At 46.0% G+C, this 25,510-nt stretch overlaps 6 protein-coding genes across 8 annotated transcripts; 3 read left to right on the top strand and 3 right to left on the bottom strand.

The window, feature by feature from the left end:
* Positions 1–104: 104 nt before the first annotated feature.
* ndufaf8 (NADH:ubiquinone oxidoreductase complex assembly factor 8) lies at positions 105–1,390 on the bottom strand. Of its 2 annotated transcripts, XM_083687407.1 has the most exons (4): positions 1,362–1,390; positions 865–1,027; positions 561–671; positions 105–480 (listed from the first exon to the last, which is right to left on the bottom strand). In XM_083687407.1, exons 2-4 carry the CDS (start codon positions 943–945, stop codon positions 460–462), a joined length of 213 nt encoding a protein of 70 aa, XP_083543533.1. In that variant the 5' UTR covers positions 946–1,027; positions 1,362–1,390; the 3' UTR covers positions 105–459. The 2 variants fall into 2 exon arrangements, with proteins under 2 accessions (XP_083543533.1, XP_083543532.1); XM_083687406.1 differs by lacking the exon at positions 1,362–1,390 and having other exon boundaries at positions 865–1,176.
* On the top strand, positions 1,390–7,110 carry tepsin (TEPSIN adaptor related protein complex 4 accessory protein). Its single transcript, XM_083687405.1, has 13 exons — positions 1,390–1,467; positions 1,889–1,961; positions 2,089–2,180; positions 2,393–2,486; positions 2,745–2,812; positions 2,958–3,039; positions 3,422–3,493; positions 3,813–4,001; positions 4,416–4,602; positions 4,764–4,877; positions 5,017–5,095; positions 5,275–5,409; positions 5,493–7,110. The coding sequence occupies exons 1-13, from the start codon at positions 1,429–1,431 to the stop codon at positions 6,216–6,218; spliced, it is 1,950 nt and encodes a 649-aa protein (XP_083543531.1). The 5' UTR covers positions 1,390–1,428; the 3' UTR covers positions 6,219–7,110.
* A 789-nt stretch (positions 7,111–7,899) lies between these two features.
* Positions 7,900–10,745, bottom strand: LOC310817253 (protein VCF1). 2 transcript variants are annotated; one of them, XM_083687723.1, is made up of 4 exons: positions 10,491–10,745; positions 10,185–10,358; positions 9,746–9,869; positions 7,900–9,610 (listed from the first exon to the last, which is right to left on the bottom strand). In XM_083687723.1, exons 2-4 carry the CDS (start codon positions 10,199–10,201, stop codon positions 9,368–9,370), a joined length of 384 nt encoding a protein of 127 aa, XP_083543849.1. In that variant the 5' UTR covers positions 10,202–10,358; positions 10,491–10,745; the 3' UTR covers positions 7,900–9,367. The 2 variants fall into 2 exon arrangements, with proteins under 2 accessions (XP_083543849.1, XP_083543848.1); XM_083687722.1 differs by having other exon boundaries at positions 10,185–10,745.
* Positions 10,746–10,763: 18 nt separating this feature from the next.
* amz2 (archaelysin family metallopeptidase 2) lies at positions 10,764–15,272 on the top strand. The gene is made up of 7 exons (XM_083687721.1): positions 10,764–10,899; positions 11,423–11,708; positions 12,349–12,522; positions 12,693–12,821; positions 13,421–13,584; positions 13,900–14,076; positions 14,639–15,272. The coding sequence occupies exons 2-7, from the start codon at positions 11,423–11,425 to the stop codon at positions 14,798–14,800; spliced, it is 1,092 nt and encodes a 363-aa protein (XP_083543847.1). The 5' UTR covers positions 10,764–10,899; the 3' UTR covers positions 14,801–15,272.
* Positions 15,273–16,112: 840 nt separating this feature from the next.
* slc16a6a (solute carrier family 16 member 6a) lies at positions 16,113–18,612 on the bottom strand (the record flags this gene model as incomplete). Its single annotated transcript, XM_083687622.1, has 5 exons — positions 16,113–16,300; positions 16,638–17,651; positions 17,759–17,887; positions 17,981–18,124; positions 18,375–18,612. The coding sequence occupies 5 exons, from the start codon at positions 18,610–18,612 to the stop codon at positions 16,113–16,115; spliced, it is 1,713 nt and encodes a 570-aa protein (XP_083543748.1).
* A 2,111-nt stretch (positions 18,613–20,723) lies between these two features.
* Positions 20,724–25,278, top strand: arsg (arylsulfatase G; the record flags this gene model as incomplete). Its single annotated transcript, XM_083687621.1, has 11 exons — positions 20,724–20,950; positions 21,122–21,309; positions 21,544–21,591; positions 21,700–21,811; positions 22,096–22,242; positions 23,097–23,296; positions 23,470–23,550; positions 23,689–23,797; positions 23,975–24,095; positions 24,233–24,323; positions 24,411–25,278. The coding sequence occupies 11 exons, from the start codon at positions 20,724–20,726 to the stop codon at positions 24,689–24,691; spliced, it is 1,605 nt and encodes a 534-aa protein (XP_083543747.1). The 3' UTR covers positions 24,692–25,278.
* Positions 25,279–25,510: the final 232 nt, after the last annotated feature.

Below are 25,510 nucleotides of genomic sequence, written 5' to 3'. Positions count from 1 at the left end.
GATGTAGGCCTGTTTGTTGAAATGCTCTCAGCTCTTACATGAACCAGAGACGCCATACAAAAAGTCATTTAATTTACACACAATACATTACATTATACACCGTCAGTCCAAAGAGTTCTAGTTCGTCTTAACACAGGAAAACCTTCATTCTGCATCAATTAAAAGTGACGAGGCAAAAACCACCATGTTCCCCTTGACCTGGAACCAACTGCCTACTTCACAACAGATTAAACATGCTATTATTATTATTATTATTATTTATTTATTTATTTTTATTTATTTATTTTACATTTTGGTGTCACCTGACCTGTCCAGAGCATAGAGACAACATACCTTTTCTTTAAATACTGAAACAGTACTTAATGTTTAATGACAATGATAATAGGGATGCTGGGTTCATGATTTAGATACAGTGCAATAACCTTCGATGTCTGGGATAAACGGCATGTGTAGACACTCCTACTTCACTCCCTTCTTTGCCTGTAGGATAATGAGAGGAGACAGTCAATCGAACAATCGGCAAAATGTGGAAGAAACTGTAAACTGAGGTTGACACTCACAGCAGTTACAAAGCACGTCTTCAGTGCATCAAATTCCTTAACACACATGTCTTTTCTCAGCTCCTGTCTGCCTGTCGTCGTAGACGCCACACACTTCCCATACGATGCTGCCTGTGAGATACATGATAGGCAGAGATCGTATTCTCATACACATTGTAGGCTGGCTGACAGAGCTAGTAATGTAGACTTAACCCGAAGGTTATAATCCATTGGAAGGGGAAACTGATCCAAACTCCCATATCTTTCCTTGGCTTACTTTGATGTTGGATCAACAGTTCCCCAAGTCATGTTCTGGTATACGCACCTCTCCCGCGCACTGGGCAAACAGCTCTGGGAACCGTCTCATTCTGTCACGGCTGCGAGTCCAAACATTTGTCCCCGACATGATTTGTTGATTAAAATGAAGACTGGTCGCTAGCTAGCCAGAGTCGCCTCTCTCAACAGCAGTTGATCTCAGTATTGATAGCCTTTGACGTTGGGAAAACAAGGTACGCAATCCAGTTAATATGTGATGTCTTAGTGTTATTGCTGAATATTATATAAAACATCATATCAATAGAAGGGACACGTAAATAACTTGCAAGACCATTTGACAGTCCACATGGACAGCGCCATATTTTTGTTGACCCTGAATCAGGAAACGACACGCTGGATATCTACGAATGTGATTTGCTCCAATCTACCTCAATCAAGGGGCGGAATTAATGTGATGCCTTTTGATTCGTCTAGGGTAACCATTACGCAAAAGCATTGGACCAATGTAATCATAGGTGTGCTACACATTGCTCTTTCATTGGCTACCTGTCATTGTAGACTCCGCCTCCCGTCCCAGGGAAGATGATTAGCCTACAGGCAAGAGTGCAAAATCATGGCAACATTCATGGAACGTCTGGCTTTCCTGCAAAAAGTAGGTGCTCATGTGAATATTTGTACATAACGATTAAATACGAACTTTTCCAAATCACGAGCATTGAATAGCTGTTGTGTTTCTTCACGCTCGTTATTTTACAATTCGTCCCATCCCAGTAGCCTAGCTACCTTGCTAGCCATAGCGACCTCATCAGTCTGTCCCGACACAAATCCTATCTCCTGACATGTCCCTGCCCAGTTGGTCTGAGGATATAGCTAATAGCTATTTCAGCGATTAATTTGATAAGCCTGCTTGGTTGGAAGCTGTAAGGCAAATAGAAAGAGACCAAACCCAAGTGTTTCGTCATCATTGTGGTGTATGTGCTGTTATATTTGTACTGTTGTGTATTTCGGCGTTGAAACTGTCAATCAAGAGTGCAACACTTCCATTGCTCCATTTGAGTCATGTCTTTTCTCAGATGCCCACTCTGATGAAAGCAACAGCAGATGACGAAACCCCCTGTCCTGGATACCTCTTTCAAGAGATTGGAAGTATCCTTTGAGCTTAGACCAAGTATAATCTCTCATTCAAAAACATCTCATTTTTATCTGACAGCTTTTAATTTTAGTCCAAAGACTGTTTGATAAAGTTATGTCCTTCACCCACCTGACACTGCAGAAATCTCACATGAATCAGTGGGGTACGGTCAGTGCTTGCTAGAATACTTGTTGGAGAGGTTACAGGTGGAATCCTGCCATGTCAAGCTAAAGGTGAGCTTAGCAGGGCAACCAGGCCCTACCAAGTGTTTGATTCCAAGATGTTGATGTTGTTATATGAATGAAGAGTCCCCATTACACAACAGAATAATGGAACTAATTTTTTTTGTATCATCCTCTCTATTAGTGGTTTCCAAGGTCCTCCCCCTATAATTCTTTCAAACCTGTCTTTTAGTCATCTAACTCCTATATTTCTGTTGTTTCAGGCTCTGAAGATCTTTATTCATCTCAGCGGTCATGGATCACAACACTTTCTCACAGAACTCAGACGAAACTCCACCTTCATTCAGCAAGCGTCAGGTGAGATGATTTGATGTCACTATTTATTTCAGATATTTATGTTAGTTCAGTAACCTTTCTACAATTTTGGGAGTTACAAGTGTGTGCATATGTGTGTGTGTGTACATTTACATTTATTTATGGCATTTAGCAGACACCTTTATCCAAAGCGACTTACGACAATGTGTGTGTGCGTGTGTGTGTGTGTGTGTGTGTGTGTGCGTGTGCGTGTGTGTGCGTGTGCGTGTGCGTGTGCGTGTGTGTGTGTTTTCTCCTCAGTTTACAGTGGTCCTCCTGACCCTATCCACGGCACTGCTCTGTACCAGAAAGTAAGAGCCACAGCGCAGGTGAGCTGCAGACCACAACTGTCCAACACACACACACACACACACACTCTCTCTCTACAACCCCCCCCCCCCCCCCTCTCTCTCTCTCTCTCTCTCTCTCTCTCTCTCTCTCTCTCTCTCTCATGCTGTCTTTATCTCTTTCCAGGAGCTGGCCACTTTGCTCTTCACAGATACAGTATATCCCCAGACCTGCCTGTCCCCATGCAAACCAGCCACCCCTACCATGGGTGAGTGACTCATGATTCAAGGGACCTCATGATGATGACGACGACGAAGTGCAGTTATATAGCGTTATGTTTATCAGCTGGTTGTTATGTTGGGAAATGCTATGTCTGCCTCATTTTAGTTTACAGTATCTCTGCCCAAACACTGCTGCTACTGACAGACAGCTGACCGCAGAATTGATGGACGTGATTTCAATTGACCACTAAGTTAACCCAATCCTTGTGATTGATAACGAGAAGAGAGGGAAGACAGTGAGATGAGAGAGAGAAGAGGGGAGGAACAGGAAAGGAGGGACAGGAAGAGAGCAATGGCTTTATTTTTACCAGAGACAGAATGAGAGGATGAATAGTGATGATGGGGTGTGTTTTCTCTCTTTCCATCCAGGCATGGGATCAGAGTCAGCCCACAGATCGGGAATGCAGGGTTTTGGATACAGCCCAGGGAAGCGGGGGACGAGTGAGTGTCAACATGCATAGCCATGTTGGTTGCATTGTAACTCGTTGAATTCCTTTTAACAGTATGTGCATTTCAATGGTGACGTCCTCTCCTTGTCTCCTCTCTTGCACTGATCTGAAAACAAAGGTTAGAAATAAGCAATATGGTGGCCATGCCAACCGTCACATAGCTTTCACCTGTCCAGTTGTTTAACACAGATGAAGGAAAGAAGACAAGGAGAGGATGCTACCTCAGACTATTGAGGTACACCCCAGAAACTGGTAATCTGTCAACTCACCCATGTCTGCTTCTCTCATATGTCTCTTCCTGAACCTGGCAGGTGGTGAAACCCTATTGGACAAGATCCAGAAGGCTGCGGAGGTGGTGGCCAGTGCTGTCCTTCCCCCACCTGAGCTCCAGGGCATACGTCTCCATGACAACCACTACCGTGCGGTGGTGGCGCCCTCCGCCCCCATAGAGGTGGCTGTGCCAGCATGTGCCTACAACCTGCCTTCTCCCAGACCCAAAGGTGAGGCAGGCTGGCTGTTGCTTCTAACCAATTGTTATATCAGCCAGGTCTTTATGGCAGCCAAGGGAATTACCTTAACTATAACAGAGAACCTTCCTGTCCTTCTCCCCTACTTCCTCCCTCCCTCTCTCTCTCTCTCTCCCTCCCATCCTCCTCCCTCTTTCTCCCCCTCCCATCCTCCTCCCTCTTTCTCCCATCCTCCCTCTCTCTCATCTTCCTTACTCTCCCATCCTCCCTCTCTCTCTCCCATCCTCTTCCCTCTCTCTCTCTCCCATCCTCTTCCCTCTCTCTCTTGCCAATCCTCTACCCCTCTCTCCCATCCTCCTCCCCCATCCTTCTCCCCATCTCCCATCCTACTCCCCCTCTCTCTCCCATCCTTTCTCTCTTTCTCTCCCATCCTCCTCCCTCCGTCAGCTGCCCAGCGTTGCCCAGGGCAGGTGGGCGGGGGGTGGGAGGAGATTGACAGTGGCCACAGCTCCTCCCACAACTCATCTCAGGAGAATGCCAACCACAGCCAGGTCTCTGGGGGCGAGAGCAGCAAGTCAGGTGGCACCGGGAGCCAATCAGGTGCCAGTAGGGAGAGCGGGGATCTATCGGAACGGTGAGTCTCTCATGAGTATAACCCTCCTGTCTCTACTGATGGTGTGAAATGTATAAAGCATAATGGAAGAGTCCATTCACTTCAGTTTCCAGTCATGTAGAAGTGATACCACAACAACAGTTAAACCATGCTCCCTGTCTCTGTCTCTCTCTCTCTCTCAGGGTGGAGGCCATGCAGTTGGGGGACTGTGGCCAGGAGATGACGCTCATCAGCAGACTGACTGAGGGCTCCAGGGTCTTCCTGTCCAGAGAGGAGAGCCAGCACTTCATCAAGGAGTCAGTACAGAAATAGAATATACAAACACAAAAATGGATAGTCGTGGTGCCACACTGTCTTGTTTATTTACTGTTTATATTGTTTAGTATTGTTCTTGTTGTATTTGTGTCCTCATGTGTGTATTCCCATTTGCTTCAGGTGTTCCACTCTGAACTGTGAGGTTGTGGTGGAGCTGCTGTCTCGCAGGCTTCAGGACCCCTCAAACACTGTTCAAATGGTACGGCTATACAGCAGGCTGCAGTCCGCTAGTTACTCTTAAGTCTTATTGAGATACAGTATCATGGTATCAGTTCTGTCACACATGCCCAACCTAGCATAGCTTCCGAAGACCTAGGTTTAACTGGGTGGATTTCATCTGTGGGCACTAAATGTGCTGTTTCGCCTCTTTTCCACCAGAGGGCGCTATGTGCTGTGGCATGTCTCATGACCTCCGACCTCCTTTCTCTGGAGCAAATCCTTGGGGTGACCCAACGGAGGCTGGCCCAGCTGTGTGAGGGACCCCCAGGGCCCGTGGCTAACAAAGCCACTAAGGTAAGGCTCACACATGCAGAGATGTGCAGTACAACAAGGTGACAAACAATGCTCTGATGTTTGTGTCCCCCGTCCCCCACCAGATCCTGCGGCAGTTTGAGGCTCTGATGGGAGGACCAATCAGTGGTGCTAGACAAGATGCAACGGCGATCAATAGTGTAGCATCCTCCTCCTCTGACCGGCCCCCCACACCCACATACCTCCCCCTCTTACTGCCAACACACACAGACGACGCCACCACCTCCAACCATCACCAGGGGAAAGACCCTCAGTCACATCCCTCATCTGAGGGGCTAATTCACCCCCCTCCCCTGCCTGGCCTGGACTGGGACCGGGGGGATGTGTCAGGGAGGCTGCTAGATGAGGATGACAAGGAAAGCACGTCCCCGAGTCAGGATGAAGAGTCTCTGGACAGCCAGACAGGGTCCAGGACTAGTGAGGCTCAACTTGTCTCAGACATGACAGATAAAGACCCAGAGCTCCACACAGAGAGGGACTCTCACCCAGCTTCGGATCCCCAGCCAGAGCAGACCTCTCTGGGTAGACTCTCCCTGTTCAGTGGTATGGAGCTGGTGACTAGAGCAAAGCCTGTATGCCAACCATCCCTCACAAAGAGAGGTGCAGACCTGCAGACAGAGGACATGGGAGTCATGACGAGAGACGTGAGAGAGCGTTTGAGTGTTGACCCTAAAAATGCAACGGAATCACCACTCCTGTGTTTTGATGGCAGCAGTGATGCCCCGCCCATGAGTGAACTTACAAACAATAGCAGCCAATCAGTATCAGCCTTCTCTTTCCTCAACCTTTGACCTTACACACAGAACTGCAATGGTCGAACAATGGTGTTATCATGGGTGTTTCTGGCAAGGAAACAATGGTCAGAACAACCATTGCCCCTAAAAGTTTTTTGTGTTTGTAGATTTGAAAGGTGTGCGCAATATGGCGATGGCTCTGATTAGCCTTTAAATGGATTTAGTCAAGCCTCTGGCATAATGCTTTCACTTTTCCTGTTCCTTTAGCACTGAAGGAGTCAGGATGAGGGCTGTTTTCATGATGTCAGGAGTAACCTAACTAACCAGTTATGATATCAGGGGCTCCGGTTCCTGAGGGTACACACAACAGTGTCTTCTCAGTTTGCTGGGGAGTTTCATTTTGCAAGTGCTGCAAGGTTATTTTCCTGAGCTTCAGGTTATTGTGAACAGTTGCTTTGACTCAGGATTCATTTATCAGTAACGTGGCGTTACTCTCTCTCTTCAGCACACCCTTACCCTCTCTTTGGGGATATCATTATTTTGAATTTTGCACTACATTTATTTTCTTACAGACTTACATGTCTTCTGCTATTCTTTGGTACATTAATATCTACACTAAGTGTAAACATTGTATGAGTGTTATTTTTTAAAAGTATTTATTATGCCTTTCTCCTGTTTCACATATATAAGAATGAGGAGTGAGACTAGTTGTTGAGTGCATGTGTTTGCCAAAACATCAAAGACTGAAATGCATTTAGAATGAATTGATTGGTTGTCTTAACCATGTCTGTCTGTGAGAACACTTCATTATGTTTTGAAAGCAATGCATCCTGGTACTTTCAGTGGGGATACTGTTTACTATTGTCGTACTGTGTCTTTCAACTAAAGCCATGCCGTTGCACGTGTGGAATACACTGTGTGACAATAAAACATGCTGTCTTTGTGTTACAGCACTACTGAAGTACTAGAAAAGCCTGGCAGTTTTTATTCTACATTTACGGCATTTAGCAGACGTCTTTATCCAAAGCGACTTACGACAAATACATTAAGTAAGTGAATCATCTATCCATCAGTCATCATAAGAAAAAGTAATCTATGCTAGGACCAGGGGCCATTGGCAGTCACAATGCTAGAATGTTTTTTTTATTTGATTTGATTTACAGGAGAGAAACTTGTACAGGGGGGTAGTGGGGATGAAGAGGAATTTAGGAGGGACAGTTAAAATGTAGCCTGAAGAGATGGATCTTCAATCTACAGCGGAAGATAGGTAGTGACTCTGGCATGACAGCAGTGGGAAGCTCGTTCCACCAGCGGGGCGCTGGGACAGTGAAAAGCCGTGACCAAGTAGCGTGGCTGCTGCATCCACGTAGAGGCGGCGGTGCCAGGCAGCCAGCCGAGGTGGAAGAGCGGAGTGATCGGGCAGGGGTTTGGGGGCTGACCGTTGCTTGTAAGTAGGGAGGGGCTATTCCCTTTGCCGCCCAGTAGGCGAGCACCAGGGTCTTGAATCTGATGCGAGCTGCTACCGGGAGCCAGTGAAGGGTGTGAAGGAAGGGGGGTAACATGGGGGAATTTGGGGAGATTGAACACCAGATGGGTGGCAGCATTCTGGATGAGCTGCAGAGGCCTCATGGTGGAGGCGGGGAGACCGAGTGCGTTGCAGTAGTATTCTATGTGGATCTCTGCTGCATTAAATAAGATCAGTATGTTCCTAGAGTCAATCAGTTCAGGCAAAGTCATGTCAGTTTTCAAAACCCAAACTTTATTGTCAATAATGTCAAATGAATACCTCCCAAAAATATCTATATCCTAAAGCTGTATGTCTCTGCAATGGTCATGGGCAATTCAAAATACCAAACATGACAAAAAAATACCGATGACATTACCGTCACAAATCCTGATTTATTTTCTTATTAAACACAGTGACTTGGTCATACTGCAGAGGCCATAGACCAGTATTGGAGGCTGGGTTTGTACACACACACACACACAGAAATGCCATATGCTGATGTTTGGAGATGATACAGAAGTTGACACATTTTAAAGCTGTATTGGTTTGAGGCAGGGGAGGCTGGTGGAGGTTGAAATCAGAGGATAGGCTCATTGTAATGCATGAAATGGAATGAGGAATGGTATCGAACACCATTCCTCATTCCGATTTCTGCCTCCACCAGCCTCCCCTGGTTTGAGGTGGACCCAGCAGATCTCTGGGATATGTTGAGGTTTAGAAGCAGATCCAATGTGTTCACTGAATACAGATCCACTTTTTGGTTAGAAACACTGCATTACTAAACACACCCCTATCAAAGCTCCAGTACCCCCAGAGCCCTATAATTAGACTAAGGCTAATTTCAGGACTGAGCTTTGGTGAGGCCCATGGTAGATACATGTGTCCCATTACAGTGAACCCACTGGCCTTCCCACACCCTTAGACCTGGGTTTACTCACTTATTCCAGTTACATTACATCAGAAAATGTTTTTTTGTTAACCTGAAAACATAACTGATAGAAATGCGATGTGCACTGATAATATCATCTCAACATGAGAATAAGAGAGAAGCAGATCAGTTCTGCAACTCTGTGAATAAGCCTCTGAAGCTGTGGCCTGTTCAGACAGAGAAACAGTTAGTGCCTCCTTACCCCCGTTCAGTCTCAAAAGTCAATGTCCACTGCAGAGGCAGGACTCCACACATTGCCATAAAGCAGCAAAAGTCACAAATGATTCTTGGCTGCGAGGAGCATGGCTTGCCACCGTCTGCACAGACTGTACAGTAGGCAGTCCAAGTGACTGGAAAAGCCGGTAACCAAATCAACACTCAACAATAAACAAAACTGGCACACACACAGCTTTGCATATGAGACAACCTGTCATTTCCCCATAACAGGGGAAATAAAGTGCTAGGCTTTATTAGTTACTGCAAGCAGTGTGGATCATCTTGTAAATAGCACCAATGTGGCAATGATGATATCCAACATAAACTCCCTTATGTTAGGAGAACACAGACCACCAAGTACTCAGGGGTACATATATATATACACTGCACATATCACCACAGTGATTGAGCCATGGAAAGATAGGTGTGCTTATGGTATTGGCACATCAAATGAGGAGCTGGACTAAGCGTCCTGCCCAGACAGGGCATGTGCCAGTAGGGTTAAGAGGGTGAAGGAGTCAGAGAGGGTGAGGAGTCAGGGAGGCTGAGGTATGGTCACGTGGAGCCCGGTTGACCTCTGATCTGCAGACGGCTGAAGTGTGCCTCCCTCAGGACTCTGTTGATGTGGTCGTACGAGGTACTGTCGCCATGGAAACCCAATGAGGTGGAGGAGGCATCCTCTGACGTTGGACTGCCCTGGGAAATGTGGTTCTTCTGGAGTTGTGCGCATAAGCTGGTACTGGCACCCACTGCACTCTCTGGACTACTGATCCCACTACTGGTGTCACTGCTGGACGACTGGAACACAGGGAGAGATACAAGGACAATGAATTGCAAGAAATACAATGAGTTTAATTCCCTGAGTGTAGTAAATGCTCTTATCCTTAGCTACTTAGTGTGTGTGTGTGTGTGTGTGTGTGTGTGTTCACTCACCTCTGAGTCCCAGACATCTCTTCCAACCTCAGACACCAGGGGGTGACCCTCCTGACCACCTCCTGACCTTTTGGCCTGGGGGTTCAGCTGGTCCCCTTCACTCTCACAGCCACGCCTTCGCTTCCTATGCAGGGAATGAATTGAGTGAGTTAAATTGTGTGTGTGTGCATGTATGTGTGTGTACATGAAGTACCCAAAAATAGAGACGTGTATCATGTCATGCATGGTTACATGACCAGGCATGTGCTCCAATGATCAGTTGATCATGTATTTATCACTTTAAACCTTTCAGTGACGAGAAAAATCATGTGAGATATTTAGAAACTGATGGCTGAGAAATCAATTGCTGTAAGCATAAAAACAAGTGTACTGCATGGAAGCTCCCCTTCACTCTTCCTCTAGAACTTAATAACAAGAATAATAACTTTTGTCAACTCACCTGTTTTCTGTCAACATTTCGAAGATTCTTGTCAGTGTAGGGGAACTGGTCAATTCTGATAGTCCTCCTTCGTCGCTTTTGGTCAAATACGCTATCTATTCTCGTACAGCTGGCTCTCACCACCGCGAACGTATCTCAAGCACACAGCTAACGAGGCGTATCCTGAAATTATAGCTATCATGGGGAGATTCTCAATGTTATTTTCCCAAGGCAACGAAACCCTGAGATAATCTACTTGCTAGCTACAGTACAGTGTGTCACTCTGCCGGAGATACTGATGCTAATTTTGTCAGAGAGCTAGCTTACCCATTACGCAACGAAGTATCAGTACTGCACCGCACCAGCTAGTATCAACGACAGCTAAACGCTAGCTGGCTAGCCTAGGAACGAAACAGAAGCTAACGACAGATTCTTCCAGTCTCGTATTTCTATTATGCGCATTGGTCACAGCGTTGTTGCTTCTGTTTGACAGCAGTCAAACAACCATTGTTATAGCACAGAAAACAAGACAGGTCTTCTTCAACCTACCCCAAACACAATTTATTTCCTCTTTTTTCCCCCCAGCCCCAGCTGACAGTGTTTACATGACGATCGATGACGTGAAGGCTCACTAAAGCGGAAGCAGAGTAGATGCGCTTCTGTCAAACGTACAGTAGGCAACATTTTATCCAAGCATCCAAGGCATGTAACTCCAGTAGGAGTGAACTTTTCGCAGGTAAAACCGTATTTTTGTTATCGTCTCATATGCATACCAGCATTCCATTATAGTGATTGTAATGTTTTTGAGACTTTCTAATTCTATGGTAATAATATAGGCTACTGTGAAATATTGGGTGGATTGTCAGAGATGATTCTCCGTGGCGCTGCTGTATAGTTATTTTCGCAGGTTCATGAGGAGGCAATGTCATTATATTCCTACATTTACATTATCTAGAATGATAAATTAGGGCTCTTCAAAAACCCTGTACCTGCATGTGATGTAAAAACTATGCATGCAGGCTTTTAGTTTACTTTGTCTCAGCCCCACCCATAAGGGTTTGGTCACAGTCACACCTGTGTCTCACCTGTGTCTCATCTGTACTGCTGTGCCACAGATGGTCCTAAAGTTGGCCTTCTTAGGCTTCGATCTAGTTTGGCATACCCTCCTCAAAACCTTACCTCAACCAAGAAGGGATTAACACAAAAATGACCTTAGATAAGCTTCCAGGGCACCTTCTCCTGTCTCCCCTGCACCATAGATGCAGGTCATCCAGCACCCCACCGAGACACTGCGCACCGCCCTGGTCTCCAGCCGCCGTGACCTGGTCGAGCGTTACCGCAAATACAGCCGGGAGGAGCGGCAGCTACTGGAGGAGGGTCTCCATCCAGGGGACAATGGTCTGTTCCAGACCATTACCGTGCACTCCGACTCGGACTGGATCCCCTCACACCCGGAGGAGATGCAGGACTTCCAGAGCTTCTACAGCAACCCCTACCGCAGCACCCCCATCAAAGGCCACTGCACTATCTACATACAGACCATAGGTGTGTGCACTCTCCTCTGACCCACAAGCCCACTAATCCCTCTAAGCCGTCTCTCCTGTGGGACATACACTGTCTATATGGAGATATCTGGTTTCTCAGCTGTTGCAAAATGCATTTATTTATCAAGCAGATTAGCTGACACATCATGGCCAGGCTTATTATGTTCAAAATTAACTAGGTAATTTGTTTAGTTTTATGTTCCCTGAACTGAGGTGACAGACAGGTAGAGTTACAGAACTAAGTGGTTTATAGCTCTCATTATGACTCAGTCTGCACCCTCTCTTAACCTAGCAGAGGTGTGCATGCACCCATTTTAATGCTCTCTGCTCAAACACAACAACCACAAAGAGGGCGTAGGCCTACAGTACATACTGCCAACAGGTGCCATTTAGTTGATATCACCCAGGTGGTGTATCCTGGTTGAAATGTTTACAACATTGCTGGTAGACAAGATCCATATCCCACATACCAAAGAATCATGTCTGTTCTATGCTATATATGTTCTCTAACATTGTGTTATTTAACATTGATCCTGAAAATGCCCATCTCTTTGATTGTATAGTGATGTAGGTCGTCTGCGAACTAAATTTAATTACCAAAAAGATTTGACTTGACTTTGCTATTATTGCTGTTTTCCCAGGTTCCTTTGGGGAGGCAGAAGCTGAAACTGGCCAGTATGTAGAATGGCTGAGGGAGTATTGTCAGGCCTTCTATTATGGGCTGTCAGTGAAGCTGTTACCCCCAGTCACTGTGGCCACCACAGGCTGTTCTTTCAGGATCAACAGCAGCTCACACAACCTGCAGATCCATGCAGGTAAATCTGTGACTTAATCGCTTGTTTTAGATTTGCTGTTTTTGGCCAGGTCGTCATTTTTGCAAATGAGAATTGGACCATGGACATAGTTAAACAAAGTACATTTCCATATTTAGCAATAAAAACAGAAATAATGTAACATTTCCATCTGTTGTTTTTGTCCAATTCAGGGGATTTGCTGCGATTTTTGAAAAAGAGAAAGCCTAAAGATGCATTCTGCATTGTGGGGATCACAATGATCGACCTCTACCCCAAAGACTCCTGGAACTTTGTGTTTGGACAGGCCTCTCTCACTGAGGGTAAATCAAGACTTTAAGTGTGACAAAGATCCAAGATGGTTGAAACATTGCTACAGTAAATTCGTAGATAACCCAACACAAGGGAGCAAAATCCCCTCTAGCTTCAGAATCCCTACCTGTTTTAATCTCATTATATGAGATTATCCAATTGCTGCCACGTCCTGCTGTTTATTATTAGTGCATCTCATAATGAGAGTGACACCCCATAATCCTTAGAGACCCCTTCTGGTATAGTGTGTGCATCAAGAGAGCCGTCCACAGATTCTACTTATTTGAAATGTTTTACGTTGTTATAACTCCAGTATTCCAGTAGATGGGGCTATACTCAAATGGGAAGAAAACCCATTAGCACATAGTATTTTAATGTACCTGCTTTTTTCCAGGTTGTTTGTATCATATTTCTACACTCTCAGTTGTTGCCATTGATATGTATTAATACTTGATCATTGTCTTGATAAAGGTCTTAGACTGAAACGTTGACAGACACAATAAATTAGCGGTAAATTAGAGGTAAAATCGTGTGCAGGAGTATTTTTTTTTAACGTTAATTCTTGACACATTTCATACAATTTCCTTTTTCTTTCCCTTTTCCTTTCCAGGGATAGGAGTATTCAGTTTTGCCAGGTATGATGACAATTTCTACTGCCGGAGTTATGCAGGTCGCTTGAAGAAAGGGAGCAGGCTTCAGCAGGGGGACTACTCTGTGTTTGAGGGGTACTACACCCCCCCCATCACCAGCACTCTGCTGCTCAGGTCCTGCAAGGTGGGTACAGCAGAGATTCCCTCAACCCTGTCTGAACAGATCTGTTAGAAATGGGTGTATTAGATATCTTGATGCCTCTGTTTTGCTATAACCAAAAACGTAAAGTGTGCCATTTTAGAGTATGTAATGTTGCATATATGCCCTTCCTTCCCGTGGATAAATTTAAAATTCAAATTACTACCATTACTACTTTTTGATTTACAGTATGGTGTTTTTGATGCATATAATACCTGTTGTTTGTACTATTTAAATATGCCTTTTGAGTATTATAAACTAACTAAGAAGTACTTAACACAAGAATGTGCTTTACTTCAGACTGTCACCCATGAGATAGGCCACATCTTCGGGTTGAAGCACTGCCAGTGGCTACAGTGTGTCATGCAGGGCTCCAACCACCTGGAAGAGTCTGACCTCCGACCCCTGCACTTCTGTCCCATCTGCCTACGCAAACTGCAGTCCGCCGTCAGCTTCAAAATGGCTGACAGATACAAAGTAACTACACACAATTGACTAGAACAATGTATTGCGTGTGATGATTGCATTCTCATTGCCATTTATCATACACATGGTGTCACACACATTTTCCAAAGACATTTGTATAGTTCATATCAGATTAAGTCTTCCCATTGCAACCCATTTCTCACACTTGAGTGAAGCTGTTTGTCATTCCTACACATATGTCAATGAGCCGTTAACATTAAAACAACATATTTAATACTGAATTACACAGCTGTTTCAAAATGATAGTTTACATTTTAACTTCCATCATAAGACCCACGTCAACACCAGGGTATCAACTTCCTATTGGCTCTGACGTCCTTCACCAACTATGAATTGAACTGTAACTGTTACCATTTTAACCTCATTACAACAGGCTGTGACATCATGTACCATTTGTGAACCACAGATGAAGGACATGGTTCTTTAGGTTCACAAGATGACAGCATTTAGTCAAACTTAAAACTGAGAGCAATCTTGTTAGGCACACACAGGTAATAGGACTGGACACCAGTATAGTAGAGAGACTGAAGTTTCTCTGCATGCTCCTTCCCAGGCCCTGTTGCGATGGATAGAGGACGGGGAGGGACCAGCGAGCCCTGGGCAGCCCACAGCCTCCCTGCCTGGGCCCCACTCCCCAAAACCCACCCAGGCCTTCCAGACCTCCAGGGAGTGGCTCAGGAGATGTCTGGAGATACTGGAGGATGAGATATTGTAGTTACTCTAGCTCTAGATAGGAAATGGATAAGTCTGTTACCCCAAACCAATGCCTGGCCTTACACATGTTTTGATGTCGTCCCTGTGTAGATTGGAATGAGTTGGATCGGTGTGAGTAAGACCACAGCAAATCCACCTTGCCTACCAGAGGAGTAGGTGGAGCTATTTCAATATTGCTTACTGACCCTTTCAGACCAACAAGGGGCCATCCAGAAGTGTCTGTGGATTGGGTTGGTGGTTAGTGGTTGAATTGGACGTTAATCTTTGCAGTTAAAAGGTACTTAGGTATTTAGTTGCAAGGAGGTTCAAAGCACACACATGCACACATTGTAATATGTATTTTTTATTGATACAAAATGTCCTTCTTGATTGTCACATTAAATGTCCTTCTTGATTGTCACATTAAAACACACTGGACAACATTGTTTACAGACACTGTAAACAATTTGAATAAAACACAATTTCAAACATCATCAATTCTATTTCTCATAAGCATAACATTGTTGAATGAGTAACATTTTCACATCTGGTTTCAAGTCTTAAAATGTAACAGTATTTGTCACTGTATCACAGTATTGATTTATATACTGTATATTGACAAGTTCTACAGTACATAAAATATAAGAAACTAAGTCACCATCTTTTCATTGACTACACATAAGCATGATCAAAATGACAGTGTTTTTGTTTGTGGTCATGTTTCATAAGACACTTCAGCATTGTCTTCTCAGTTTAGGATAAAACCTTTGGTTTGTGTTGGACCCAGGTTACTTCTAGGATGTACAGGATGCCTGCTGAAAAGTGCTGGTGCTCAAAACTCAACAGAATATGAAGTACAGTATATATAAAGAAAAGAGGTTTTGGACAGCAACTTGATGTTCTATTTGCTGATGCGTTTCGGAGCGCATGGTATGTATCTCAATGAACAGTGTTCTCTCCTGAGGTGATGTTTAAGGCTACTTGCTGTTAAGAAACACACACGGTATAGTTTTCTGTGTGAGGTCATAGTGTAGTTTGAAATCTTTCCAGACTCCTCTAAGATGGCAGGGATATCCCTAACCCATCCATGGCATTTTTCTCCACCCATCCATTCATCCATCCATCCATCCATCCATCCATTTATCTGGTCTGTGCTCTCTATGATGTACCAGCATCTCACCCTAAGTCTTGAGATAAAGTCTACAGATAAACAGCCTTATGGCATTGTCTTGAATTGTACAGTATATCCTCAGGCAGAGCTAATAACAGTCTGGCCTTATGCAAGGACCACCTCCTGGTCCTGATGCATGTCTTTGTTCAGGGTCTCCTGCCCCTCACACAGAGGCACAGGGTTCCTCTGCTCCACACACAGGCTTAGGACTGTTGTGGCCCCCCTTCCGCATGCAGGGAAGGCCTCTCTTTGCTGGTCTCACCATCCCCAGAAACAGGGCCCCCAGACCCATGCCCAATGCACAGGAGTAGAACGCAGAGCCGTAGTTCAGAGTCATGTCCACAAGAAAACCTGGGAGTTGGGAGGGGCGGGGGGAGGTAGACATACTTTTTATTTTACCTTTATTTTACCAGGTTTGTCTCATTGAGATTAACCATCTCTTTTACAAGAGAGACCTGGCCAAAATAGCAACACAAAAAGTTTAAAAAAACATTCAGCTCATAAAAACACAAGCACCACAGTTTAAAAGATACATTTAACATTGAGCAGAAAGAAAGGATTGAGGAAAAGAGGTGCAATTAGGGGTCAAAACTGCGAATGAACTTGTAAAACAAACTTGTGTAACTTTTCTTTCTAACATGGTGAGAGAGACGAAATATGACCAGAGAGAGTTGAGTCTCAGTCTTACCTCCCAGTGGGGGTCCAGCCAGCCCTGCGAAGCTCTGAATAAACACATAGACCCCTGCAGCCGACGTCATCCTCTCTATGCCCACCACGTCCTCCTCAGCCAGCATGGGTATATGTGTGGACGCCACGGTCCCCATAAAGAACCCATAGAGCCCACAACACACTGCCAGGCCCCAGAACTCCAACACCTGGGTAAAGGCCACCAGCACCAGGCTTAGCAGGACTACACATCCCAGCAGCACCAGGGGCTTCCTCTGGCGCACCTGTTTCCTACCCAGAACCCAGCCCACAGAGAGGCGGCCAAAAATCTCAGCCACGGCCATGGCGGAGAGCATGTAGGTGGCACGGTCGCGCTCTACGCCACGGCTTACACTCAGCTCGATGATGTAGAGCTGCGGAGCGAAGAAGCCCAGAGTGGCGAACAGGCCAAACAGAGAGTAGCAGATGAAGCTGCCTTCTCTGAGAATGGAGAAGTCCAAGAGTTTGGACCTCTGAGTAGACCCCGTCTTCTCCCTTTCCCTCTCCTCCTTCTCCTTATCCCCCTCTCCCTTCTCCTCTCTCCTCGTTATCTCCTCCTCCTGCTTCCCCCACTCCTTGCTGTCCTCCTTCTCTCTGATCCCGAGGGCTGACTTTCTAAGCTCCTCCCTCCCTTCTTTCCCCTGCAGAAGTGTCTTCTCCTCTGGGTCATGGGGGGCCTGAACACCAGAGTTCTGAGCGCTAAGGAAATCACTGTGAGTCAGCACATTATCCTGGCTGTACGAACTCTTTGGTGTTTCGGAACTGTCTTTTATGTATGAGTTCTCTATAGAGTCCCCTTTAATAGGTGAGTTTTCCTGAGTGTTCAGTGCCTCCAGCTCTTTTAGTGCCAACCCCTCTGTCTCTGTCACCTGGGCTGCGTCGTGTTTGATGATGATGGGCCGTAGCAGAGCTCCACAGATGATGATGGTGCCCTGCAGAGCTCCTATAACCATCACAGTGTACCTCCAGCCCATAGAGTCCCTCAGAGCAGAGAAAGCTGAGGAAATGGCAGAGAAGCAAGGAAAGTTTGTGTAAACTTTACTGGTAAGCGAAGTGTGTGGTAATTTAATCCTCCCTAAAAGCTCCCCTATGAGTTTCACTCACCTGGGGCCAGGGCAAACATGGAGAAGGACTCTCCTGTGGAGGCGGCAGCTGTGACCAGGGAGCGTCGGTGGGTAAAGTACTGGGACAGGATGGTGACAGTGGGCAGGAAGGTCAAGCAGTACCCCAGACCTATGGACGTAAGAGAAGACACATACTAGTGACTCAGAGACACTTGGTATGGTGGACACCATCAGGTTTTATTGAACTTTGAGGAAGGCCCACCTGAGACGATTCCAATGGTGACGTACATTTGGTTGATGGAGTTGGTGAAACCACTAGTGATGGTTCCCATGCTGATGAGGAATCCTCCAATCATAACGACAGGCCGGAACCCGAACCGATTGGTCATCACAGAGGCGAGAGGAGCTGAGGGAGGGGAATCTCTGATCATCACTCAGATATTGCAGATATTTCATTTCCATGCTTCTGAGCTTTTTCAGGTAATGCATGTACTAAAGAGTTATGCTAGACATACTCAAGAAAAATGTTACATTAAATACAACAAAACAAATGAAGATGCCTGCCTGCCTGCCCGCCCAACCACCCACCCACCCGTCCGTCCGTCCGTCCGTCCGTCTGTCTGTCTGTCTGTGACTATGTGAACCCTGAAGTGTACCTGTGAAGGTCATGACGAACACACAGATGGAGATGATCCAGGACACACGACTGTTGCTCTCCCCAAACTCTCCCATCAGGTCCTGCAGGAAGATGCCGAAGCTCTTGATGACCCCGTAGGTGAACACCTCCACCAGGAAGAAGGCCACGGCCACCACCCAGCCCCAGCCCCCGTCAGGGGCCTCAGAGTACACGCAGGGGCCCATGTAGCGCTTCACTCTGAATACCCACGCCGTCATGGCTGATGCTGAGACAGGGAACAATAGAGAGGTCAAATTCAGAGTGGAGAGGAGAGTGGCTTTTGTAGGATAAGACTGGAGTGAAAAATTAATAGGCTACATGGGTAAAAGCTACTACTACTTATGTTATTATTAGGCTATGGTCCCCTATAGGTGATGATGATGATGATGATGATGATGATGATGATGATGATGAAGATGATTGAATTACATTTTTGTGAAATTCTTTTTTTGAAATCCCTAAAATTAAGTTCTTTCTATGACTCGGAGATTTTGTTTGTGCTACTTTGCAGTTTTTGTGTAGGGCACTGTGGGCACTTAATTACTAGAATTAGTTGTAGCTTGTGTGTGAACGCGCACTGTAGCCCACACGTGAACGCTCACGTCTTTCTAATATTGCGTCTGTGCTTGCCTGTCTGAAGATTCCGATGTAAACTGAAAAGTGGTAATTCACAGATTTAAAGTTACTCGAAGATTTAATGAAATATATTGAATATTGAACAACATTGCTAAAGTCTGTTATCGCTTTCAAACTATTGTGAAAGGTGCTAGGCTATACGTTGCTTATCCGAAATATTGTTGCTGTCAGACCGCATTTAAAACGTTAATACTTTGGAACACAAATCTATTTAGAAGCAGCTCACAAACTCACTCACCACGCTTATTGTCTCTCCTGGGCAAGCTTGTTTTCCCCCTGTGTCACTTTTGAGTCTGACAAGACATAACAGTTTTTCTTACTTATACTACTGTGAAATATGAGTTGCTCGTCTCTCCCAGGCTTGCTGTCTTTTAAACAAAAGTGTGCTTGGATGGACCCACACCACTGTTACATCTAATGTTATCTAAGATCACAGGACAGGACAAACAACGGTTACAGGTCAGCCCTCTGTGGAGAGAATCAATAATCAATGCAGTACTGTGAAAGTTCAAGCTCTCTGAAATAATAATCAAATCTTGTGTGCTTCCCGTGTGTCCCATTGCATAATTTTATGTTATTGTATATTCTAGGCCATTCAGAGTTTCCTAGGCTACCCAGTACTTGATTTGTAATACTATTTGGGCCAGCTTTTAGATGAGATTTCGTTTTGCAATACCAGCCATAACCATCATAAGCTGCCCAAGCATTTTAATCAGCAAAGTTTGTGAAGTCATAACTACAGTGCTAATAGATTTAAATGATTGGCTCTTTTATGAATGTAACTACTAAATCTCACCTTGAAAAAGCTGACAGCAAATAGACCTCTATTATACTGAGCACTGTACTCTTGAAAGAGAAGTCCCCCGCAAGCAGCCAAAGAAGAGAACATGTCATATAGCATAACTCTCTCACAAGCAGTCCTGTGTCTGATATCATGAGCCAAGCAAGCAGCAACACGCAAGCAGCCTGTTGTTCTTGTGTTTCTACAGCAATTACTATCACAGGAAGTCAAGTCAGTTTCTACACATACCTTCACATGAAATTCATTCGCAACTTGTTCAGGTAGCAAGGAGTGAGTGTAGGAGAGAGAGAGAGGGAATGACAGCATTTACTACACATGCCGCTTTGGGTATCCTATATTGCCATTGTCGTCATTGGTCAATGTGAGCTGCTGTGTATAGGCCTATAGACTGTGAAGTTGTACTATACCATTTTGTATTCTTTGCCAGGTCAGTATTTCATTTCAATCAATATTTCTGTGTCAGGCAGAATGTTTACTTCATCATGATGGTAAAAGGAGGATTGCGTAACTCAGCATTACCTGTGTCTTCAGAGAGAGAAGACATGTCCAGTAATTGTCCAGTAATCCAGCGTGCTGTGAAGTTTGTCGCATGAAACCAGTGACAACCTTTCTTGCTGCTCTCACACACACACTCTCGCTCTCTCACATACACACGAGGAAACACCAGAGGGTAACGGGATCGGGTTACAGTGTACTAAATCAGTCCCCTGCAGCCACCCTGCTCCCAATTACTGTAGGGGGCAGTATGTATGCTGTGCATCTAACAGAAGGTCTGTGTAGTCCTTTACCTGTGCTGTTTTTCAGATGTGTGTGTGGGGTGGGGTGGGGGTGGGGGGGGGAGGGGATTCATCACAGTTATGCTTTTGAATCTGTCTCAGGTCTGGTACCAACATGGCAGTGGGTTTCTCCCTGCTCATACTGTCTGGTGCCTTGCTCTGTGGGCTACTGTTCCACACTGTGACCCAACAAGGAGCCGAGAACAGGACCAGCACAAAGAAACCCAACTTCATCATCATACTGGCAGATGATATCGGCTGGGGTGACCTGGGGGCCAACCAGCCAGGCCAGGGGGCTAGCCAAACCCCCCATCTGGACATGATGGCTCAGCAAGGAATGAGGTACAGTTCAGCTGTAGTTCTGTTTGCTAACCAACTAACTTATGTCATTTTACCCTAAACTGATTTGAACTGTCCTGTATGGGTCTGCCATAAACACTTGAAGACCTAACGTATTGTATGAACCATTCTGAAACTCTTGTTCCTTCATAACCCCTCTATTTCCTTTTCCAGGCTGACAGACTTCCACTCCCCAGCCTCCACCTGTTCCCCGTCACGTGCTGCTCTCCTCACCGGTCGTTGCGGCTTGAGGAACGGGGTCACTCATAACTTCGCCGTGGGGTCTGTGGCGGGCCTCCCTCTCTCTGAAACCACCCTGGCCGAGCTACTGCACAGAGCAGGCTATTACACCACCATGATTGGTAAGAAGCAGCAGGGAGTTTACATTATTGATAATACTATTTACAGCTCTGCTCTGCTCTGCTCCATCATTTTGGAGTGCATTTACTAACTGCTACTCTGATCTTTTGTATCACCACATGAGCATAGGCTAGTGGAGGTAGAAATCAGAGGATGGGCTTATTGTAACATGTGGAATAGAATGAGAAATGGTATCAAACACACATGCATCACACTCTTTTTCTGTCTCTGTGAAGGTAAATGGCATCTTGGGCATAATGGCCCATATAGTCCTGCTAACAGAGGTGAGTGGCATTTCGTTTAGATTTTTACGAATCCCATTTGAACTCAACAAGATTTTTAGTGTTGATGAACATAAGAAAGAGAATTAACGTGTTCTTGTCTCCTGGCAGGATTTGACTACTACCTAGGGATCCCCTACAGTAACGATATGGGCTGTACAGATCTGCCTGGATATGACCTACCCACCTGCCCTCCCTGTGACCACGGCCCCCAGGTACACAGGTATGTGTTTATTCACGTCATGCAAATGTTTACACTCAAAGGCTGGTAACTCACATAGAGATAAACACAACAGACACACTCACATATCTATTGCACTCACAGACAGGTAATACAGATGTGTGCAGATCAAAAGATACTTTATGTAATATGCAGGGGAGGCTAGAGGAGGTAGAAATTGGAGGACAGGCTCATTGTCCTTCCATGCATAACAATGAGCCCGTCCTCCGATTTCTACCTCCACCAGCCCCCCAGATAGTATGTCACCTCTGTATTGTCCCTTCCAGATTGAGGAGGAGTGTTCAGGGAGGTTGTTATTCTAAGGTGGCGTTGCCTCTGTTTGAGAACGGGAGCATCGTAGAGCAGCCTCTGGACCTGTGGGGCCTGACAGAGCGCTACACCTCCACTGCCCTCAGGATCATCCACAGCGCAAGGTACTGTACACCCCTATACCTGAGCTCTGTATGTGTGTGTGTGTGTGTGTGTGTGTGCGTGCGTGCGTGCGTGCGTGCGTGCGTGCGTTTCTACAGCCAACTCTAAACCTGACTCATGGCCATTTACTATAGCCATGTTTGTCTGTGATGTTGTTATACAAGTTAGAACCAGACTTGAAAGTGCCTTAATGTGATTTATTTGTGGCCTGCCCTGGGCCTAATATGTTGACTGGTTTCTGTACCTACAACATTACCCTGAACTAATGTAGCCCTGAACATTGGAACAGAAACATGTTTACGTTAGAGCATGTGCAGTTCTTGGTTACAACTGCATTGCACAATCCCTCTGTGTGTCTGTGTCAACATTCTGATTCCACAGGCAAAGATGACCCTCTCCCCTCCCTCCTGTCCTCTAGTGCGTTGCTTGTGTGCATGTGCGTGTGCGTGTGTGTGTGCGTGCGCGTGCGTGTGCGTGTGTGTGTGTGTGCGTGTGTGTGTGTGTATGTGTGTGTGGTTATGGTAAAAGATGCAACATATATACATTAGATACCAGGGCACTGTATGCACACACACAGGTTGGGATGTGGGCCAAGTTGGTGCCTCTCATCTTACATTGCAGCTGTTTGAAGGGGAATGTGTCCATCAAAGTCCAGTATCAGGCCTTGTGACAGCTTTGTACAACCTTTACAGAACCTTGCCATAGATTATGACCAATCTGTGGCTGGGTATCTGCACAGCTTTGGTGAGTCATGCAGTGTAATGACCACAGAGACTGAACTATGTCATATGATTTAGAGGGTGAGAGCATCCTTTCACCTGTGACATGATGGAATGATGATGTCATATCTCTGCAGGGAGCGGGGGCAGCCCTTCCTGCTCTACGTTGCTCTGGCCCACATGCACGTCCCCCTGTCCCCTCCTGCCTTCCGCCTCTCAGGATTCCCCAAGGAGGGGGTGTATGCTGCCAGCCTGCGGGAGATGGACAGCCTGGTAGGGGCGATAAAGAGTGCCTCTGACGACAGCCACCAGGAGAACACTCTCATCTGGTTCACTGGTGAGACAGAGTCTCCACTACAACTCTCATCTGGTTCACTGGTGAGACAGAGATTCCACTATAACTCTCATCTGGTTCACTGGTGAGACAGAGATTCCACGAGGCTATCTGACCATGATAGTGGTGGTGGGCCAAAGGGGCATCATGACATGTCTGTTGTGTGTGTCTGTCAGGTGATAACGGTCCCTGGGAGCAGAAGTGCCAATATGCAGGAAGTGTGGGCCCTTTCCAGGGGAAGTGGCAGACCAGCAGAGGTGAGTACTTCCTGGGTCAGTGCTTTCATTTGGGGATGAACTCTTGACTTGAGATACAATTTAGCAGGATTTTTACTCAGGCGCTCTCTGTATCACTGTGTCTGACCATAACTCATACACCTGGTACCTGTCACTCAGGTGGGGGCTCTGCCAAGCGGACCACCTGGGAGGGGGGGCACAGGGTGCCTACTGTGGCCTACTGGCCTGGGCAGATACCTGCTAACACTACCAGCTCTGCCCTGCTCAGGTAACATTACAGTACAGTTCAAGTGAATATACAGTATATAGTACACCTAAGAGCTTCATATAGAGTTGTGTTCTATTCTACGCCTACACACTGAATTTTTTTTCTTTGGCAGCAGTGAATCTGATAATTAAACAGAAGACCCATCTCTCCATCTATTTCTCTCCCTCTCACTCTCAGTGGTCTGGACGTCTTCCCCACCCTCCTGTCCCTGGCTGGGGTGGAGCCTCCGTCAGACAGACGTTACGACGGCATTGACGCCACAGATGTCCTTCTGAACGGAACAGGGACTGGACATGAGGTACAACCTGGAACTTAGCGGCAGACCAAGAACAACACTCAGTTGTTTGAGTTGTGTATAAAAAAATACCGTGATAAATGTTTTTGGGGTTAGGTTGTGACCTCCATGTCTTTCTGTACCCCTGTCCCTGTCTGCAGTTCCTCTTCCACCCCAACAGTGGTGCTGCAGGGAGATTTGGGGACCTGCAGACAGTCAGAGTGGGGCACCACAAAGCTTTCTACCTCACAGGTATGACATCAATCAAAGCTCTGTTCTCAATTGCAGAGAAAAAGGGAGATTGTCCAAAATAAAATTCCTCTTGCCCTCCCCCACCAGGTGCGGCCGAGGCGTGCGGTGGGGGAACAGGGAGGCAGGAGCTCCATGACCCTCCTCTAATATTCAACCTGTCCCAGGAAGAGGGGGAGGAGACACCCCTGGAGCAGGACACAGAGGAGTACCAGGCCGTGCTGGAGAGGGTGAGGATGAGGAGGGAGGCGTTGCTGTGGGACATCGCTACGGACCAATCAGTCTCCACAGCCGACTACACTACGGACCAATCAGCAGCTCCCTGCTGTAATCCTCAACACCCAGCCTGCCGCTGCCACATGCCTGGCTGAGATAGAGACAGACAGACAGACAGAGAGAGACAGACACATACACATACACACACACAAACACACACACACACACACACACGCACACACACGCACACACACAATGACCTTGTTGCAGATTGGGCAAATGGGCAGAGAAGAGCAGTCAGTTTGAACATACACTCTGGTCAAATATTTGTTGGCTCTCATTGGTGAATCTGGTCCCTGTGAATTTTCCTGTTAAAAACCTTGACACCAGGAAAGGGTGCATGTAGAGAGCAGCTGCAGAGAGAGCAGAGCAAAGACAAGCAAACAGTGGACCTTTCACCATTCTGACTCAGATGTTACTCTTCTAGGGGTCAACGCACTGTCAGCAGGTCTGTGCTCACGAGTACATTTTTGCTTGTGTGTAACTAAGCAAAATACCAGGAAACGGTGTGTTTCCCAACATTGAACTTTCTTACATGTTTAATGTAACAGTACTGTATATCTGCAATGTGAATAAGGTAGGCTACATCGTTAGGTATAAAGGATCTATTGTATTCATTAGCAGTTATTCATTGAAATCTAGGAAAGGAGACTGATGTTTTTATCTCATTAGCACATTTTTTCGGCACTACTACTAGAAATACAGTGAATAAACAGATCTTGTCCGTTTGTGTTGGTCTGTCACCCGGTCTATCTGATGAAGGCTCCTTGTCTCCTTTCCTTCATCTAAACTGCTCTTTGGACAGGTAAGTGCATGTCCATTGATAGGTCTCAAACTACAAGTTATTTCTTTCACCTAGCCTTCGTTGTCAGATCAGTGCAGATGAAGGAGAGGAGATGAGGAAACTAAATCAC

Source organism: Argentina silus (genome assembly GCF_951799395.1).
Source record: "Argentina silus genome assembly, chromosome: 16".
Taxonomy (NCBI): Eukaryota; Metazoa; Chordata; class Actinopteri; order Argentiniformes; family Argentinidae; genus Argentina; species Argentina silus.
The sequence above is the reverse complement of the archived record's forward strand: the minus strand, read 5'-3'. Positions and strand labels throughout refer to the sequence as shown.

Coding starts and splice junctions, on each gene's coding strand:
- LOC310817253 (XM_083687722.1), bottom strand. Junction 9,611..9,745: donor GAGATGTCTGGGACTCAGAG/GTGAGTGAACAC, acceptor CCTGTGTTCCAG/TCGTCCAGCAGTGACACCAG.
- amz2 (XM_083687721.1), top strand. CDS start 11,423: ATGCAGGTCATCCAGCACCCCACCGAGACACTGCGCACCGCCCTGGTC. Junction 12,523..12,692: donor CAACCTGCAGATCCATGCAG/GTAAATCTGTGA, acceptor TGTCCAATTCAG/GGGATTTGCTGCGATTTTTG. Junction 12,822..13,420: donor ACAGGCCTCTCTCACTGAGG/GTAAATCAAGAC, acceptor TTTCCTTTCCAG/GGATAGGAGTATTCAGTTTT.
- tepsin (XM_083687405.1), top strand. CDS start 1,429: ATGGCAACATTCATGGAACGTCTGGCTTTCCTGCAAAAA. Junction 1,962..2,088: donor CCTCTTTCAAGAGATTGGAA/GTATCCTTTGAG, acceptor CTGACACTGCAG/AAATCTCACATGAATCAGTG. Junction 2,813..2,957: donor AAGTAAGAGCCACAGCGCAG/GTGAGCTGCAGA, acceptor ATCTCTTTCCAG/GAGCTGGCCACTTTGCTCTT.
- ndufaf8 (XM_083687407.1), bottom strand. CDS start 945: ATGTCGGGGACAAATGTTTGGACTCGCAGCCGTGACAGAATGAGACGG. Junction 672..864: donor TTGCCCAGTGCGCGGGAGAG/GTGCGTATACCA, acceptor TGTATCTCACAG/GCAGCATCGTATGGGAAGTG. Junction 481..560: donor AGACGTGCTTTGTAACTGCT/GTGAGTGTCAAC, acceptor ATTATCCTACAG/GCAAAGAAGGGAGTGAAGTA.